The sequence below is a fragment of the Terrapene carolina genome, unplaced genomic scaffold (assembly GCF_002925995.2).
Source record: "Terrapene carolina triunguis isolate 2854851 unplaced genomic scaffold, T_m_triunguis-2.0 Scaffold58, whole genome shotgun sequence".
Classification (NCBI taxonomy): Eukaryota; Metazoa; Chordata; order Testudines; family Emydidae; genus Terrapene; species Terrapene triunguis.
In genome coordinates, this window is record NW_020664409.1 from 2,861,395 (window position 1) to 2,881,883 (window position 20,489).

General features: G+C 41.3%; 1 protein-coding gene across 1 annotated transcript in view; it reads right to left on the minus strand.

The window, feature by feature from the left end:
- Window positions 1-1,927: 1,927 nt before the first annotated feature.
- The window catches only part of MAK (male germ cell associated kinase), a 38,931-nt gene continuing 20,369 nt past the window's right edge, over window positions 1,928-20,489 (minus strand). The window contains exons 10-13 of the mRNA XM_029913922.1: window positions 19,838-19,968; window positions 13,129-13,260; window positions 3,635-3,742; window positions 1,928-1,977 (exon numbers count right to left, since the gene is read on the minus strand). Of these exons, the coding sequence (XP_029769782.1) occupies window positions 1,928-1,977; window positions 3,635-3,742; window positions 13,129-13,260; window positions 19,838-19,968 (421 nt within the window). The remainder of the gene's footprint in view (window positions 1,978-3,634; window positions 3,743-13,128; window positions 13,261-19,837; window positions 19,969-20,489) is intronic.

Genomic DNA, 20,489 nt, shown 5'->3' on the forward strand with positions numbered 1-20,489 from the left:
CTTTCTTTCTTTCTTTCTTTCTTCCCAGCTGTATCTCATCACTCCTTCCTCTATGACATTCCTCAGATATGCCCTATCCCTTTTACTTCTACCACTAAAAAATTGTTCCATGGCTTGGTGCTTTCTCATCTGGACTACTGTAACCTACTCTCTGGCCTTCCTAATTCTCTTCATTCTATCTATTCAATATGAGGCAGACAAAATAATCTATTTTCCTTGCTGCTACAGCCAAATCACTCTTCTCCCATTTGAATCACTTCACTTGCTCCCTGTATTTTTCAACATCAAGTTTCAACTGCCCTACACAGTTGAGGATTCATGCATTTAGAAGAGGCCACCCCAAGGAAGTGAAACTGGGGGACCGATCTTCCCCTAGCAAACAAGTACTATTTCCATTGTGAATTCTATTGGAGATAATGTTGTTCCTTTTCAGCATTAACTACTGCTCTGTGCCTTCTACCCCTCCCCGGAGAGGAGGTTAGTGGCAACATGGCTTCAAATTGAATTCTGATGGCAGTGGGGAAGGTGGCCAAGTAGTCATGTATGAGGGCTGGCCCTTTGCATGTATGACTTATAGTCCGGGAGCCAAATGCAAGGTTTTAGCAGTACTTTGTTTTAGCGTCCATACATTTGTTTGTGGATTCTGATTTTCAAAACCCTAAATTCAAAGACCTTGTCACTGTTGATCATTTTGAAATATGAGCACTTATTACCACCTCCCATTCTGATCCACAAAACCAGGTTACAATGAAAACTACTTTAATTGAATTTCAAAAAATGTTTTTATTAAAACTTCACACTAATATTTTATTATGGAACATGATTACCTAGGAGGTACATGTTATTTCTGTCTTAGTGTCTATATTAGCAGTATAACTGCTATTATGCCCCCTCCACTACCGAAGCAAGACACAAGACATTTCTCCTGGCACAACCACAGCATGCAGAAAACCACCAAACAGATCAAGAAGACTGACATGGCAGAGCCAATCAAATACGATTTACACATGGAGCATTACAGTGGTCTAAAGAAAGCCAGACATGCCCATGGAGGCAGCATGAAAATTAGTGTCACCCTTAAAGGGGCTTAATCATATAATTAGCACAGTGGTTTTCTCAAGATATACTTGCTCCTGAAGGTTGCCCAAAGTTCAATGGATATAATACATAGCTTTGCTGAGACCAAGGACGTGCTCTCATGCCAAAAACCAAAGCTGTATACATGCTTCTTATTGACATGACAGCACCTGAGCCAGACACAATGACGACAGCCTTTTTGGCTGGTTAATTTTAGCTAAGCTAATTTTTTCTTTACCTTTTTAATGTGTCTGATGGTAAAAAGATATGATAGGCAGAATAAATGAAGACATGAAAATCGATGAGAGCACAATTATTTTAGAAAATAAAAGGAAGCAACAAGAACAGAAGCCTAAGTTATAGGGAGAAGAAAGTAGTATTCTAACCAGAGAAGTTAGGGAGAGAAAAAAATTGTTAGGGCATCCAGTTCATGATTATCTATCTGCCAGCACAGTACTGTCCCCTACAGTATGTATTATGATTTTGTTCAGCCTAGTTTTAAATGTCCCAAGCAATGGGCTTCCTCTACTTCTCCAAAGAGATATTTCCATAGCCTAATTCATTTGCCAAAGGTGTGTCTGTGTTTGTTTGTTTGTTTGTTTTTTTGAGCAATGTTGGTCCCAAGATATGAGAAAGACAAGGTGGGTCAGACAGCATCTTTTATCGAACCATTTTCTGTTGGTGAAAGAAACAAGCTTTCCAGTTCCACAGACCTATTCTTCAAGTCTACATTTTTATTTTTTCTTGAGATTTAAAATAAACCTTCCATTTCTTAATATCTTATAACTTTTAGTTATGTCCCCTTGAATCACTCTAAATGATCCCTTTCCATTCTTGGCATTCACAACTTTCAAAAATTTGCAGCCATACGTTCTCCTGTGAGTAGCTCCCTTTTCCAACCTGTTACAGACCAACATCCACAAAGTGGTGAATCAAAACTCATCCTTTCTTCATGTTTGACTTTATTAAACAAGAAATCAACAATAAGATAATGAAGTACAGCTCAAATCTGTTCCCTAGGCTTTGCTGCTCCTAGGGTTCCTACCTCAGGGCTGAGCAGCCCACACCCTAGGTCTTTTCTCTCTCTATGGCTATGTCTACACTACACACTCCTTTCAGTACATAGAATATATACACTGCATGAACCCCAGCACAGGTATAAATAACAATGTAGACGATGAGGCATAGCTTAGGTGAATAAAGACTTGCCATAACCCTGTGGGTATGTACCCTACATGGATCTCTAGAAGTCCAAGCACAGCTTACCCCATCTACACTGCTATTTTCAGTGACAGCGTCCCACTGCCTCCCTCCTGACAGAGCCTTTCATTGATTCGTATAGCTACATGCTGCAGTGTGAACAAAGTCTGCTTTACACTGCGGCATGTCGCTACATGTATCCTACATGACAACACCAGTGGTGGGTAGCGCAGATGTACCTTAAGAGTCATTCCCATGTCCCTCATAGCTGGATGGAGTAATCAGCCACCTGCAGTAGTGAGTCAGAAAAGCATACTTCATATTTTTAGTGGGAGCATAACAGGCCAACAGATGGGGTTTTCAGACACCTACTGTCAGCCTGTTACAGTCCCTTTAACTGTAATGATGATTCCCATTGAGTTCCTTTAGGGCCTGATCCAATTCCCACTGAACTCAATGGGGGTCTTTCTGTTGATTTCAATGGAACTTGGAGAAGGCCTTAAATCATTTCTCACAAGTCAGTTCCTCCTGTTCCTGATCATTTTTATTGGTCTTCTCTGAACTCCCTCCAGTTTGTCAATATCTTTCTAGTGCCCAGAATGTGATGTCTATTACAGATGAGATGAGGTAACAATTATATGCAGTGAAATTTTGTATTGGTCTTAAACGGCTAAATACATAAATACTGCATGATAAAATGTAACAGTTCCTTTCACATATGCTTTAATACAATGCAGAACTACATCACCTGTAGTTATTATCATTCATTTATATTCCAGAAAATAGAAGTCAGACAAAATAGCCTAGTTACTTTGAAATGTTCTATTAACACAGCAGCATTATTCTTGTAATATTCCACTCATCCAAGAATATATTCTCATCTCAAAGCCCAAGGATTTACATGACCAACTCCCACACAATGAGATGAAAATACAACAAAACCCATCTTAAATGCCCATGCAAGGAGACCAGTCAAAACAGGCTGTTTAGCAGAGGGTCCTTTATTCTTCATAATTTTTTTAAATAATGCTGAAAACTTTGGGGCTACTTTAAGATGGAAGCTTCAAATTGGAATTTATTACTGATACCATATACCTGATTTTTGTTAGTGGAAGGCCCGTGCCATTTTGAAATTGTAACCAGTCAGATCCTCAGTAAATGTCAATCAGCATAGCTTCATTGTGTTATGTCAATTTACACCAATTGATTTACACCATTACAGATCCAGTCCAGCATATCAAGTGCATCAAGAAAAAAGAACAACTCTTAAAAGCCCTCCTTGGAAATTATGGTAATTGAACATCCTTACCTGTGCTTATGGTGCAGTACATGATAGGGTTATGGAGATGCTTCTTACCTGATGCTGATGCACCAAGAGGAGCTAGTTGTATCCTTTGTCCAGCTGATCCAACTTCTTTTTTATGAAAGGAAGGGATATATCCTCCAGATGGGTTGTAAGCAGCACCTACAAAGCCAAGATTTTCATAGAATCATAGAACTGGAAGGGACCTTGAGAGGTCATCTAGTCCAGCCCCCACTCGTGGCAGGACTAATTATCTAGACCATTCCTGACAGGTGTTTGTCTAACCTGCTCTTAAAAGTCTCCGATGATGGAGATTCCCTAGGCAATTTATTCCAATGCTTAACCACCCTGACAGTTAGGAAGTTTTTTTTTTAATGTCCAACCTAAACCTTCCTTGCTGCAATTTAAGCCCATTGCTTCTTGTCCTATCCTCAGAGGTTAAGAAAAACAATCTTTCTTCCTCCTCCTTGTAACAACCTTTTACATACTTGAAAACTGTTATCATGTCCCCTCTCAGTCTTCTCTTTTCCAGACTAAACAAACCCAATTTTTTCAATCTTCCCTCATAGGTCATGTTTTCTAGACCTTTAGTCATTTTTGTTGCTCTTCTCTGGACTCTCTCCAATTTGTCTACATCCTTACTGAAATGTGGTGCCCAGAACTGGACACAATACTCCAGTTGAGGCCTAATCAGAGTGGAAGAATTACTTCTCGTGTCTTGCTTATAACACTCCTGCTACATCCCAGAATGATGTTTGCTTTTTTTGCAACAGCGTTACACTGTTGACTCATATTTAGCTTGTGGTCCACTATGACTCCCAGATCCCTTTCCACAGTACTCCTTCCTAGGCAGTCATTTCCCATTTTGTATGTGTGCAACTGATTGTTCCTTCCTAAATGGAGTACTTTGCATTTGTCCTTATTGAATTTCATCCTATTTACTTCAGACCATTTCTCCAGTTTGCCCAGATCATTTTGAATTTTAATCCTATCCTGCAAAGCACTTGTAACCTCTCCCAGCTTGGTATCTTCCACAAACTTTATAAGTGTACTCTCTATGCCATTATCGTAATCATTGATGAAGATATTGAACAGAACTGGACCCAGAACTGATCGCTGTGGGACCCCACTTGTTATGCCCTTCCAGCATGATTGTGAACCACTGATAACTACGCTCTGGGAATGGTTTTCCAAACAGTTTTGCACCCACCTTATAGTAGCTCCATCTAGGTTGCATTTCCCTAGTTTATTTATGAGAAGGTCATTGGAGACAGTATCAAAAGCTTTAATAAAGTCAAGATATACCACGTCTACCACTTCCCCCCTATCCACAAGGCTTGTTACCCTGTCAAAGAAAGCTATCAGGTTGGTTTGAAACTTTGTTTTTGACAAATCCATGCTAACTGTTACTTATCACTTTATTTTCTTCTAGATGTTTGCAAATTGATTGGTTAATTATTTGCTCCATTATCTTTCTGGGTACAGAAGTTAAGATGACTGGTCTGTAATTCCCTGGGTTGTCCTTTATAGATGGGCATTATATTTGCCCTTTTCCAGTCTTCTGGAATCTCTCCCATCTTCCATGACTTCAAGGATAATCGTTAATGGCTCAGATATCTCCTCAGTCAGCTCCTTGAGTATTCTAGGATGCATTTCATCAGGCCCTGGTAACTTGAAGATATCTAATTTGTCTAAGTAATTTTTAACTTGTTCTTTCCCTATTTTAGCCTCTTCTGATCCTACCTCATTTTAACTGGCATTCACTACGTTAGAGGTCCAATCACCACCAACCTTCTTGGTGAAAACCGAAACAAAGTAGTCATTAAGCACCTTTGCTATTTCCACATTTTCTGTTATTTTTCCCCCCTCAGTGAGTAGCGGCCCTTGGTCTTCCTCTTGCTTCTAATGTATTTGTAGAATGTTTTATTGTTACCCTTTATGTCTCTAGCTAGTTTCCCTTATTTTGTGCCTTGGCCTTTCTAATTTTGTCCCTACATACTTGTGTTATTAGTTTATATTCATCCTTTGTAATTTGACCTAGTTTCCACTTTTTGTAAGACTCTTTTGATTTTTAGATCATTGAAGATCTCCTGGTTAAGCCAGGGTGGTCTCTTTCCATACTTTCTATCCTTCCTATGGAGTGGGATACTTTCCTCGTGTCCTTAATAATGTCTCTTTGAAAAACTGCCAACTGTCTTCTATTTTTCCCCTTAGACTTGCTTCCCATGGGCTCTTACCTACCAGCTGCCTGAGTTTGCTAAAGTCTGCCTTCTTGAAATCCATTGTCCTTATTTTGCTGTTCTCCCTCCTACCATTCTTTAGAATCATGAAATCTATCATTCACGATCACTGTCACCCGAGCTGCCTTCCACTTTCAAATTCTCAACCAGCTCCTCCCTATTTGCCAAAATCAAATCTAGAACAGCCTCGCCCCTGGTAGCTGTCTCCACCTTCTGAAATAAAAAACTGTCTCCAATACATTCCAAGAACTTGTTGGATAATCTGTGCCCTGCTGTGTTATTTTCCCAACAGATGTCTGGGTAGTTGAAGTCCCCCATCACCATCAAGTCCTGTGCTTTGGATGATTTTGTTAGCGGTTTAAAAAAAGCCTCATCCACCTCTTCTTCCTGGTTAGGTGGTCTGTACAGCGATGTACAAAGTTTTAAACTTTTGAGTTAGATTCAGGCAGCCAACAGATCTTTACTTGCTCTTCATGGTCACTTTAAAACTTATTCATGGTACAACAACCCTGAAAAGTATCATTTATATAAGGCCTGGTCTACACTAACACCCCAATTCGATCTAAGGTACGCAACTTCAGCTACGTGAATAACGTAGCTGAAGTCGACATACCTTAGTTCGAATTTACCGCGGTTCAGACGCGGTCCACACACGGCAGGCAGGCTCCCCCGTCGACTCCGCGGTACTCCTCTCGCTGACGTGGAGTACCGCAGTCGACGGCGAGCACTTCCTGGTTCGAATTATCGCGTCCACACCAGACGCGATAAATCGAACCCGGAAGTTCGATTGCCAGCCGTCGAACTACCGCGGTAGTGTAGACAAGCCCTAAGAAACTGATGTCTGTTTAGAAAATGTATGTGTGCATCTTTACTTAGAGTCCACCTAGGATGCAAAGGTCTGATCTACATTACAAATTTAGATTGACCGAAGTCTACTTGTTTCGATCTAGTTCTGCATATGTCTGCACCTAAATCTCTCCCCCACTGATCTAACCACCGCATTAGTGACACAATAACACCACCTCACTGTAAGATGCAAAAGCATAGTCCACCTTCCATCGACACAGTGCGAGAGTAGACATTAAATCACATGTGTGACCCTAACAGTTCTCCTGCAGCTGTCCCACAATGCCCCTGAGCCAGTGGTCACCCTGGTCACAGTTTGGAACTCCACTACCCAAGAGACAGAGACCGGAACCCACCCTCTCTATTTAAAATCTTCAGCATGTTTTTGAAATACCTTTTCCTGATTGCCCATCTTGATGAGCACACCTACAAGCCCACTTCTGTGAGCATGCAATCATGCCCACACATACAGAGCTACTAGACACATTCCTGCCTGAAGCAGGAAAGAAGTCATGGATCTCCTTGGCCTGGGAGGAAGAGAGACTCTGTGCAAGGACAGCAAAAGAGCAGCCAGAGAAACAGACATCTATGAGCAGATTACACTGGCTAGTCTCAGCTCTATTGTGCCCCCTCCACACCTCCATGTACAGGAGTCAGCAAAAGTGGTACTCTTTCTGCTAACCTCTTCAGATCTCCATTCAGGGTAGGGCTGAGAGCAGCTGAAACAATACATAGCTTCCCTACCTCCCCAACCCATCCCACACCAAAACGCAGATCAATAAAGAATGACACAAAAGTCCAGATGAAAGATAAACCTTTAATAAAACATGTCCCTGTGTCATTGCCCAGGGTACAATCTGGACTGTTGGATAGCACGTCCCCTCAGTTCTCCAGCCTGGGGTGCATTTTACACTGCTTCACTCTGAGAGCAACCACTCCTGGCCTGCTCACACACAGCCTCCAGCATGTAAGTTACCCCCAGCTATACTGCAAGAGTGCTTCAGCCAGCCAGCCTGCCATTCTTTAATTATACTGTAGAGCAGCAGTCCCCAAACTTTTGAGGGTCATGCCACCCCTTATCCCTGTCCACGCACCCCTGCCCCTTGGGGCTGGGAGTGGGGCGGCAGCTCGGGGGAGGGGGTGGGAAATGCAGACAAGGATAAGGGCGCTGAGGCTGGGGCAGCAGCTGGGATCGGGTCTGGGGCTGGGAGCAGGGCTGCGGCCAGGGGCCAAGGCTGGGGGCAGGAATGCAGCCATAGTTGGGCTGTGGTGGGGGCTGGCAACTGGGCCCGCAGCCAGGTGCAGCTCCGCTCCCAGCCTTGTCCACAGCCTCAGCCACGGGTCGGGAATGGAGCCGTGGCCAGTGGTCGAAGCTGGGGCGGGGCTGGGAGTAGAGCCGCACGAAGGCTGGAGATGGGGCTGGGGATATGGCTGGAGGCAGGACCGGAGCAGAGCTGGGGGTGGGAAGGGGCTGGGTGACGCTCCCTCCCCGCCCCCCCGGGGGTTGACCCAGGCCCCACTGCGCCCCCCCGGACATTCCTTCACACACCCCTGGGGGGGTGCCCCACAGTTTGGGGACCTCTGCTGTAGATCAACACCAACGAAGTCCCAGACTTCCTCCAGATATCTGCGTCTTGTACTGCCCAATACCCTCCTGGACAATACAAGCTCATGTAAAGTCCGTCATTCCATTAATAGACTCTGTCATGGCATCAGCACGTGTAAGGGTGTACCAGGATGTGACCTCTGCCCCTCACAGTGCATGCATGGTTCCTCATTCAGGGCATAGCCATTGAGCCATCTGAAGCAAGTAATGGGATAATCCAAAAATATGAACAGCTGATATTATATTCCTTAGGTATTATGCATCAGTTCTGCCAGGAAACAGTCCACAGGCTCTGTAATGCTTGCAGTGCATACGGTGTGAGGCATTCTGTTTCACATCTATATTCTCCACACCATTACACTAGTGTAATTTCACTGCAGTAAAATGCAATTACATCAATGTAAAATCAGGGTAACCAAGTGGAGTTGCTCTGCACAGTTGCAGCTAGCATCTACTTAGCAAGCTGCAAAGGTATAAAAGCACTTAATGTAGATGCATGTGCTTCTCCCCTAAAAAACTTCATACCCATTTTCGAGCAATAGTGCAGATACACAGGTGGCTAAATAGAGCAAGTGCTAATGTAGACAGGATTCGCTGCATCATGAAAATGTGCACGTGAAGCAGCCCTAGTAGAGACAAAAGTCCTATGAATGCTGGCACTGTGAGCACTGTGTCATGGAAACTTGCTCTGAGCTTGACAATAACAAGACTCTCTTGTATACACTGGTGTTAGCAACTTTGGAACATTTTGGCCAAGTAATTTTAGTGTGCACACAGCCTTTTATATATCAGAATTTATCTGTCGTACAGAAAAATACTTATAAATTTCCCCCCATTATTTTCTCTTCTCCTTCTACTAGGAACTCTCTGTCTTAGTGGAAGAACATAGCAGATCAGTACTCTCCCCCATCAAATTGTTAAAAACACCAACCAACATTTTAAATGAATAATTTTAAATTCATAAGACATACTCCAAAGCAGTGAGCTATGTAAGGGTGTGCCTTAGTACAGCACCAGTGCTGTGGTGCTTAAAGCACTTGGCTTAATGCAGAACACCAAAAGTCTATTACTGCAGAAGCTGTTGTGGTTTATTATTATGGTGGTGGAACATGCTCTGGCTTCAGAACAGGGCTAGCACCAGGGCACAAAGATTCCAACAAGACAGACAGACTTAAATATTATTTAATGAATTTAATAACTATATGGCTAATTTCTGTCCTCAGATTTCCGAGGCTGCACTAGTGTAATTGAGGACAGCCTACAGGTTAGTTTTCAAGTTGGCCTAAGTCCTAGGGAAATGACTGCCCTCCCCTCCCACTGTCACAGGACCGCCTCCTCTAAGGACTTGATCCTGAACCCACTGAAGTAAACAGTAGAGCTCCCATTAACTTTAATGGGGCAGGATCAATAACTAAGCATGTTTACTAGAGCTTGACAGATAGACAAAAGATGTGGCCCAGTATTTCAGTATGAAACACTAAAAGGATTCTTTAAATATGTTCATATATTTTGAGTTCAGCTGCTTGACACAAACAACTATGGGCGAAGTTCACAATGGGGAAAGTCCTTCACCCTGCTCCATGCGCAAGTAAACAATCACAGACTAACTAACCCCAGCTGTGTCCTCAATCCCCTCTGCCATTATAAGAGTTGTGGAGCATAGCTCAGTGGCAAGCAGATCCCCTTCATTCCCTCCTCTCACCGTATCCCTCTCCCCTGCACTGCAAAACCAAAATGATCCCTCTACAACTGGGATCCCTCCCTTTTACAGGGTGGAGGGCAGGGTTTGCCACAACATGGAATAATAGTGATTAAAACTGAAACAAAAGTGTAAGATCATTTGGAATATATTATACAAGAGCAACTGTTACAAGAAAAGCAAAATAAGAAAATGCATGACATAACTATGAAACCTGCAAAGAATCATCTATCCCAAGCTATAATTGCCATAAATTACCTTTTGGCTCCTCTAATTTTTCATTCAACCTTTCTTTGCATGACAGTTTTTCAATTGGTTTAATTATGTTTTCTTCTGCAGAGAAGGCAGATGAAAGAAAGAAAGAGGAAAAGGATGAAAAGACAGTCTTTCAGAAAATGTAGATGAAGAATTGATTAGGTGATTTATAAACAGAAATAGGGAAAAAACCTGAAATCAAAACAGGTGAGAATGAGTGTTTAAAGTACCTTTATAACTATAATGACTTCAGTCCTATGTTTGCAAAAAGTGTAAGATCCCTAAAGTAGGAAATGCTGCTACTGAACTCACCACCAGGCTTCTACTCAAGGGAAGCAGAATATAATTTATCACCAACGTGTACACAGTAAATATATTAAATCACTCAAGCCTGGTAAACTAGTCAAACTGCAGGCCTAACTGAACCTAACCCTAGAATTCTGCATAGAGAGAGTGCCTCATAATTTGGAACTAACCTGCTCTTAAATTGTTATGTTTTATGGTTACACTGAGGGGGAGGAAAAATACCATTCCAAAGTAACAAATTTAATTTGGTTATTTCATCAGTTAAGGGGAAATGACAACTTGAAATCTAATAAATAAATTTAAAAAATGACTAAAAAAAAGTAGTTTCAGTTGCTATTCCTGCCTTTGGGACCCCCTGACAATGTTTGTGTTTTACCAAACATATTTTCATGTGTCTTTCTTAAATGTGTTTTACCCTGGTGTTGTTGTGTAAAAGAGCTAGACAAGAAACTGATGGACTATAAAGGAGAAATGGTGAAAATAGCTTTAGAAAGTGCTATCAAATGCACAAAGTTAACAAACAGAAAATAAATAGTATTTCTTCTCTAAACTCTTTCATGTATAGTTATTGGAGGCAACATTTTCCAGACAGAAGTGGGATTTTTAGGTTGATTGTGTCCATTTCATATGTTTGCATTTCATTATACATTTATATAATGCACTGATTTTTAGTTTATCTGGAACAGAATTATTCAGCTTCATTTCACATTCTTATAGCCTGGAGCTGTGATCTTGTCCGATTTTATAAGCTAAAATGGATTCAGGCAGGTCACTACTAGGCCTCAAGACCTTAAAGAAAAAGCCAGGTATTCGAGAAAGTAGGTCCACTGGTTCTTTAGATGGCACTCTCCTGTGAATCAATACTGAAGCATTACTCCAGCATGGTATTAAGGGGAAAAGTACTGGATTGAAGGGGTCCTTCTTTCGATAAAAGGTTAAAGGGAAGTCTCTGAAAATGCCATGCACTATTTAAAGGAGAAAGGATGGTTCAGTGGTTAGGTGCTAGCCTGAAACTGCAGACCTGAGTGCAGACTTGACCCTGCTTCCCTGAAGACTCACTACATGTCCTAAATGACTTGCCCAAGGTCAAGTTTTTCCAAAAGTAGTTAGGTGCTTAGAGATGCAGAGACGTGCCTAGTGGGATTTTCCAGAGCACCTATGCAAGTTAAGTGTATAACTCCAATTTATTTCAATGTCAGTTAGGGCTTAACTTGCTTCAGCATTCTTGTAAATTCCACTAGGTGCCTCTCTGCGTCTTTATGCACCTGAATACTTTTGAAAATCTGGCCCTTTGTCTGTCTGCCTCATTTCCCCATTTGTACAATAGGGATAATAGCACTGCCATACCTCACAGGGGTATTGTCAGGATAAATACATTTTGAGGTGCTCAGAAACTATAGTGATGGGGTCACATAAATACCTATGATAGATATTTGAAAGAGATGCCCCTTATTGGGTCAAAAATTCCAGTGTGGGTAATGACCTTCTTCCTACCAAACACTACTCATGTAATTTCAGACGGATAATATGTGCTTCACTTTCAAACAGAAAAACCTGTATTGTTGATGGCACAGATTGGCTACCACACTCCCTCTTATTAGAAGGGGCATGGCAGTTGCAAGGAAGTGAGACCTCTACATAGTATTTAAAACTCAAAGATCTTTCAGGATGAAGACTGCTACAAAAGTTTTAGGGCCAGCTGGTGATGTAAATCAGCATAGCTCTGTTGAAGTCAATGGAGGAACACCTATTCACACCAGCTGAGAAACTGGTTCTAAATTATTACTTTATTATCTAAAATCATAAAAAGTAATAATGTGGTCATATGGTTAGAATACAGGGCTGGGAATCCAAGAGTCCTGGCTCTAACATTAACTTGCTAAGAGATCTTAATCAAGTCACTTCACCTCTCTGTGCCTAATTTTCCCACCAGTAAAATGGGGATATAGTATGTATCATACAGTTCAGTAGTGGTGTGACACTTAATCTGCAAAAGCCAGACTCTGCCATCCTTACTCATATTGTCAAGTACATTACTCCAACAACCTTACTGAAGAAAGCAGGATTACTCATGCAGTAAAGTACTATTTAGTTTGAGGAAGGCTGGCAGGTTCAATGTTTGAGAACTGCTTTGAGAGCCTCAAACAAAGCACTGTGTAAATATTGCACATTATTTTTATTATATGAGCTCACACCCAGCATCCTTTTTTGTTTGTTTTTTTCCATACGAGGGACTGCTCTTTTATCCAATGTTCCAGTTCAAATTTACTAGGAATAATACAATCAAAATACTTTCTTAAATTAACACAGGAAATTAATGGCTCTGATAGATTAGAACGCAAATTCTTCCTGGCAGAGCTTCATAATTGGACTTCTAGCATGTACTTCCTCCACACCCTGAAATGTGAATATATACCTTGGCATATAAATATAGAGTACACTGTTCTTTTCAGGGGATACACATTAAAAGAGAAAAGCAAGAATACAGTGAAACAATTGTAAGCTAGGAGACCTTACCTAAATTAATTTTATACAATAAAAATTAACACAAAATAATGTGGCATATACAATTGTACTTTTTGTAATTATGAATTACCTGCATTCGTTCTGTTAAAAGACAGACCTCCTCCAGTAGGCCCTAGTGGTTTAGAAAACAATGAATTGTTCCAGATTCCTTGAGAGCCTTCTTTACTGGCTGCTACTAAGGAGACATTCTTGGGGTTTACACCTTGGAAAACCAATCATTTTAGAGTGTGAACGTCAATTTCAAAACACAACATATTAAGCAGTTAAAATCTTAAGAATGGAAGAACACCGTGACAGTACATTAAAAGTATTTGGACTTTACATGATGTTACAAAGAACTAAAACTTTTTTCCTATAACTCAAAGAATGATGCATACTGCTTAGGTTTTACAACTGAACCCTAAAAAAGACTAGTACAGAGAGAATTGTAATGATCAAATGTATAAGATAAACTTTTAACAGCTTCAGTGACAACTGATCTTAACCTTGTAAAAGTCTGCCTGAATGTGACCAATGTGAGCTACTATAGTTAAATGAAAGTCAAACAACATATTAAAAATGTAGTAAAGTTTTTATGGCAATCCAGTAATTAACAGCCATGTGTTATGTACATAAAAGTTATATTATGTGCTACCAAGTGCTGTATTTCCCAGATGAAATATAAAACCATTAAACAGTTACAACCACCAAAGGGGAATGCAAAATATTAGGCTTCCCATGACTAAAAGAAAAATTCTGTATTTCTAAAACACAGATGTATTGAAAGAGGTGGATGTGATTAAACAGCATGAAAGCAGCACCCAGATCTAGTGGAATTAAAGTAATAGATAAGTGTCCAGATTTAATATTTAGAAAGACTATTAAATACCATTTTTTTAAATCTGCCTTGGTGCTATGATTTTCTTACAAGCTGAAGTTGGTTTCTATTTTTGGATGAATATATTAATACACTCCTCATATCAAAAATGTGGCTCTGAACCAGAGGAATATTAGAAATGTCCTTGAAAAAGGAAGGAAATTGAGATTATTTATTAACTGAGCCATCTATAGGTAGAGACACATTCTTTAGAGATTAATGTTCTTGAGTCTTTGGGCCTTTATCTGACATTAAGGAATTGACTTTTTTCTTCCCCGCAGGGAATTCACTGGAAAGGCCTCAACTATACTTTTTACAAAGTGAATAACAAACTCATTTCTTTGGCAAATGAAGATTATTTACCTGTAACTGAGATTCTTTGAGATGGACTCTGCATATTCAAACTTATGAAATGCTCTGACTAATGGAGCCTGAATGGTAGAGCTCTAACTAGCAGTAGCCATTGCAGTGCTCAGGCACCTTCCTTATCCCTCCCATCAGTGAACATCCAGGGTCCCAAGGCAAAGGTATAAACGGGTGTGGTGCTCCAGCCACTTCAGTTCTTTTACCTATGATTGCAAGCCCTTTGGTAAGTAGGACTCTAAGGTAGTGAGGAAAGGCAGGCAGGAAGTGTCAATATGCAGAGTTCACCTCAAAGAACCTCAGAGGCAAATACCTTCATTTTTCTTTCGAGTGTCCTCTGCATACTCCCACTCATGACATAGCTTAAGCAGTACTCTGACCCAGGCAGGTGGGATGACAGAATCCTCATTGAATAAGGACTGCAGTATTGCCTTGCCAAATCTTGCATCAGATCTAAATACTATTCCTTAGATTTAGAAAAGGTATAAACAGAACTCTGTGTTGCTGCCATAAAAATCTCTCAGAGGAACATATCTAGAAAAAGCCATAGAGGCTTCCTTCTATCTAGTAGAATGTGTTTTAATTCCCTGAGGAATGGGCAACCCCATCAGTTTATAAGCTTCATTAATACATACTCTAACCCTAGCATTTGTACAGATACAGCTTTCCCCTTGTTCTTTCTTAGTTGCTAAACAAATTTAGGGACAGTCTAAATTGTTTAGTCCTGTCTAAATACCAGGCTAAAGCCCTTTTAACAGCCAGAGTATGTAATTTATCCTCTCCACCATGAGATTGGAGTTTGGGAAAGGAAGCTGATAAAATTGCAGACTAGTTTATATGGCAATCTGAGATCACTTTTGATAAAAATCTAGGGTGTTTACAAAGAACTACTTTGTCTTTATGAAAAACAGTGAATGGTGGATCAGCCATTAATGCACGTAGTTTATGTATGTGTCTTGCATAGGTGATGGCTATAAAAAAACCCACTATCTTAATAGACAAACAAAATAAATTACAGCTTGCCAAAGTTTCAAGGGGAGGTCTCATGTCAGAGCCATTGGCCATTATCTTTAAAAATTTGTGGCAATCGGGAGAGGTCCCGGATGATTGGAAAAAGGCAAATATAGTGCCCATATTTTAAAAAGGGAAGAAAGAGAACCTGGGGAACTACAGACCAGTCAGCCTCACTTCAGTCCCCAGCAAAATCAAGGAGCAGGTCCTCAAGGAATCCATTTTGAAGCACTTGGAGGAGAGGAAGGTGATCAGGAACAGTCAACATGGATTCACCATGGGCAAGTCATGCCTGACCAACCTGATTGCCTTCTATGATGAGATAAATGGCTCTGTGGATATGGTTGGTGGATGTGATCTATCTTGATTTTAGCAAAGCTTTTTATACGGTCTCCCACAGTATTCTTGCCAGCAAGTTAAAGAAGTATGGATTGGATGAATGGACTATAAGGTGGATAGAAAGCTGGCTAGATTGTCGGGCTCAACAGGTAGTGATCAACGGCTCTATCTTTAGTTGGCAGCCGGTATCAAGTGGAGTGACCCAGGGGTCGGTCCTGGGGCCGGTTTTGTTCAACATCTTCATTAATGATCTGGATGATGGGATTAATTGCACCCTCAGCAAGTTTGCAGATGACACTAAGCTTGTGGGGAGAGGTAGATACGCTGGAGGGTAGGGATAGGGTCCAGAGTGACCTAGTCAAATTGGAGGATTGGGCCAAAAGAAATCTGATGAGGTTCAACAAGGACAAGTGCAGAGTCCTGCACTTAGGAAGGAAGAATCCCATGCACTGCTACAGGCTGGGAACCAACTGGCTAAGCAACAGTTCTGCAGAAAAGGCCTAGGGATAACTGTGGATGAGAAGCTGGATATGAGTCAGCAGTGTGCCCTCGTTGCCAAGAAGGCCAACAGCATATTGGGCTGTATTAGTAGGAGCATTGCCAGCAGATCAAGGGATGTGATCATTCCCCTCTATTCGGCACTGGTGAGGCCACACCTGGAGTATTGCATCCAGTTCCCCCCACCCCACTATAGAAGGGATGTGGATAAATTAGGGAGAGTCCAGCGGAGGGCAACGAAAATGATTAGGGGGCTGGGGCACATGACTTACAAGGAGAGGCTGAGGGAACTGGGGTTATTTAGTCTGCAGAAGATAAGAGTGAGGGAGGGAGGGATTTGATAGCAGCCGTCAACTACCTGAAGGGGGGTTCCACAGAGGATGGAGCTAGACTGTTCTCAGTGGTGGCAGATTACAGAACAAGAAGCAATGGTCTCAAGTTGCAGTGGGGGAGATCTAGGTTGGATATTAGGAAACACTATTTTACTAGGAGGGTGGTGAAGCACTGGAATGGGTTACCTAGGGAGGTGGTGAAATCGCCATCCTTAGAGGTTTTTAAGGCCCAACTTGACAAAGCCCTGGCTGGTGATTTAGTTGGTGTTGGTCCTGCTTTGAGCAGGGGATTGGACTAGATGACCTCCTGAGGTCTCTTCCAACCCTAATATTCATCAATTGTGAGAGCACTATGTTTAAATTCCAAGATGGCATAAGATGTCTTATTGGAAGGTATAAATTATTGAGGCCTTTTAAGAACCTCTTAACTACATTATTAATAAATATTGATTTGTTCTCCATAGGTACATGTTGTGCTGATATAACTGAGAGATGAACCTTTACTAAGGATAGTGAAAAAGCTGTTTTCTTAAGCTACAATAAATATTGTAAAATTTAACGGATTGGTACTGAATATGGATCTTAATCATGCATAGAAATCCTCAATAAAAATTGTTTATTTTTCTTAATCCAAAATAGGGCAACCCCTCATCTTGTTTTGTCCATAATATTCCTTCTGCAGGTCTGGTTCACAATTCATATTTTCTTCTTCTGATCCAAGGTTATTCTCAGTTCAGAAGGAACTGGAGATACTACTACCCTTGGTTGGATATGGGACATCGGAGAAAAATTCTTCTCCGGGGAACCAGAAGGCTTTTTAAGTGATGGGAGAAGAGAAGAAATTCTCAAATCTTTTACATGACCTCTCTTTTCCGGAAAACACGTATCTGGGACTGTTTCAGTACATCTGCTTCCTTTTCCATTACTATAAACGGAATCAACCACTGGCTGAACCAGGGATGTATCGGATCTATGAATCTGTACCTTGACTATTAACTGCTGCAGTGCCACACTGCTACTAGTCACTAGTTCCATAGCATTCCTTCATCTCAATGGTTCCTTAAAGTCTCACTTTCAGAACCAGCTCATCCGGATCTGAGGAAGAACATCTCCTCACCTTCCTATGAGGATATATATCAAAACAATGGCTCCTTAAAAATACTTTGTTTAGAGGAGTCTTTCTCCTGCAGATTGCCTTTTTTTCCCCACAGAGGCTGACACCACCGAGAACTGGAAAATCATGCCTACCCTACCAGCTGAGTCTTTACTAAAAGTATTGGCTCTAGACATAGAGCCTCAGGAGGATTTCCTTTTCTGATCTTTATCACAGGGACTCCTAGCAACAGAGGAAGAAGACTCATTGACTCATCCAGTGCCACTCCGTGGGCTTTTCTTAGCTCCTGGCCTTGTTTCATTTCCAGATGGTTTTGCCAACACTAAATCATAGAATATCAGGGTTGGAAGGGACCTCAGGAGGTCATCTAGTCCAACCCCCTGGTCAAAGGAGGACCAATCCCCGAATAAATCATCCCAGCCAGGACTTTGTCAAGCCTGACCTTCAAAAACCTCTAAGGAAGGAGATTCCACCACCTCCCTAGGTAACCCATTCCACTGCTTCTTTTAAAAAGGATTACTTGAAGTCTATTCTGTTTTTCTTTGCTCTTGTTGTGAACATTCAGCAAATTGAACACTTAGAGGGTGAGTGCCAGGTATCTACATGTATATCCAATGTCAGAACAATGCCAGACAAGATACCCATCTTTTGAAACCGGAGTGGTTCTTCAGTTCCATGCCAAGTAAGGAATTGTATTACTACAACTATATAACTACTTAAAACTAGCTAACTAATCACAGATCTGGGAGGACTCCAGAGCTTCACACAAAAAGCATTCAGCTGGTTGCAGCTTAGAAGGAACTGAGCACCACGCTCCTTTATATCCTCACCCTGGAACGCTCGACATTCACTGAGGGAGGGGCGAGGGAGGACATGAGTGCCCCAACAACTACTGCTAGCTACAGTTCTACTGGTCAGTCTGCACCAGTCAGAGCAGAGGACACTTGAAGGAGAACCAAAAGCTCCTTTTCAAGCTAACTAAGTTGATATAGAAATGAATGTAACATAGTGTAATAGTGGAGAGGAGATGAGTAGTATGGCACCAGAGAGCTTATTATAGCCTACTTTCAGAGACAACTACTTATAGGTAAACAACTCCCCTTCCTTTCTTAGCTCCCTATTCTTGTTCCTGGCAATTAAAGAATTTTCCTATTACTTTGTAGACAAAATTGCTCAGATTTCAATTGAGCTGCCTATTCTACTCCCAAGAAAACAGATGTGTGTTGAGGGGACAAATATTGAGTCGTCCTCTCTGCCTGAATTTCAGACAAACCAAAAAGCATTCAGATTATCAAGGTGGGAGATGGCTTCAATCTACAGCCTCGGAGTTGGATTGATTAGCATGGATCCTAGAAATCTGTTTGCCAAGGAAATATGCAGAATTTGCATTTTTACAGAAAATCTTTAGTTTTACTCTGGCTGCCAGCTCTAAAGGCAGAGCAGAGAATGGCAGCTGCTGGCTGGTCACCCAGCTCTGAAAGCAGCGCCACCAGCAGCAGTGCAGAAGTAAGGGTGGCATGGGATGGTATTGCCAGCCTTACTTCTCCGTTGCTGCTGGCAGTGGCGCTGCCTTCAGCGCTGGGTACCTGGCCAGCAGCTGCCACTCTCCAGCAACCCTAGAGAAACTAAACTTCAGCGTTTCATTTTAATAGTAGACTGACTCTACTATCAGTTGAGATTGTCAGCCTTTCCCTATAGATGAACAGGATAACAGTAGTTCTTTAAGAAGCCATTGTGAGTATACGGTTCAAAAAACTAAATCTTGATGCTGACAATCTGTTTAACCAATACATAACCAGTTTCTTATTATTAGGGGAGATCACTGAGAAGGTTGTGCTGGGGCAACTCTGGCAGTGTCCTCAGTCCTCAAATTCCTTGATATTGGTCAACTGGATTATAGTTCTGGATATCAGGAACTGTACTGGTTGTGTTAGCTGATGAGCCTCTCTTACCAATGGACAAAAGTATCTGGTACTGATATGGTCAGCAGGTTTGGACATTACTGCTAAGTGGACCTGTGGAGTGAACTGCCACAGTATGCAAGCGGTGCTGAGACCTTCTCTACCCAGCCTGGTCCTCTCGTGCCAACTATGCTGTGTTTGAGGGCCCTGTATTCCTGAAGAACTGGAATAGTATTTGGCCAAAAGTCTGAAAATGTAAACTAGTCAATGAAAGGTGAAATTATCAAATCAGAAGAACAAAAAAAAGGTATCACAGATAGTCCCTTCAAAACTTGTGTTCTCCATGACAAAGATTTTTCCCTTACCAGGAAGATATCTTGATTGTCTCAGGTAGTATTGTTTTGCTGATGTATTTGATATTCCAGAGTCATTTCGCATCAGAGCTTTGCTTTCCCCTCCTGATTGGATACAGCCCAAGGCCTTTGGCTCTGGCATGCTGAAAACCAAGATATCTAGTAATTTAACTGATAACTCTAGACTCAGAATTACAGATATTTACTTTAGCCTGATAAGTACAGTGCTCTCATCCAAACTCCACAAATCTTTTCCAAGTAACGATTGTGGTCTTGATTTTATTTCTAGTGAAGTTAATGGCAAAACTCTTATTTACTTCAATGGGAGTAGACTCAGGCTGTATGTGGGAAAAAAAGTGTGTCCAGGTCTATTCTAAGAGCACCAGTGCCTGGTGACTACCGAATGCTTAAAGTTTATCTCTGACTGGGGACTGAGATACACAAATCAGTTCCTAATCACAAAATAAGTTTACAACAAGTAAACATTTATCACTTGGTGTAAAATAGACTGAACAGGAGTATATTTTCAGTGTATGTGTGGTTTTTTTAACACACAAGAGCAAAGGAACATAATCATCCTGAAAATGAAAAAAAAATAAAAATAAACATGCAGCACTAGGTGAAAGAATCATTGAAAAAAAAAACTCTCCCCAACCAATATCAT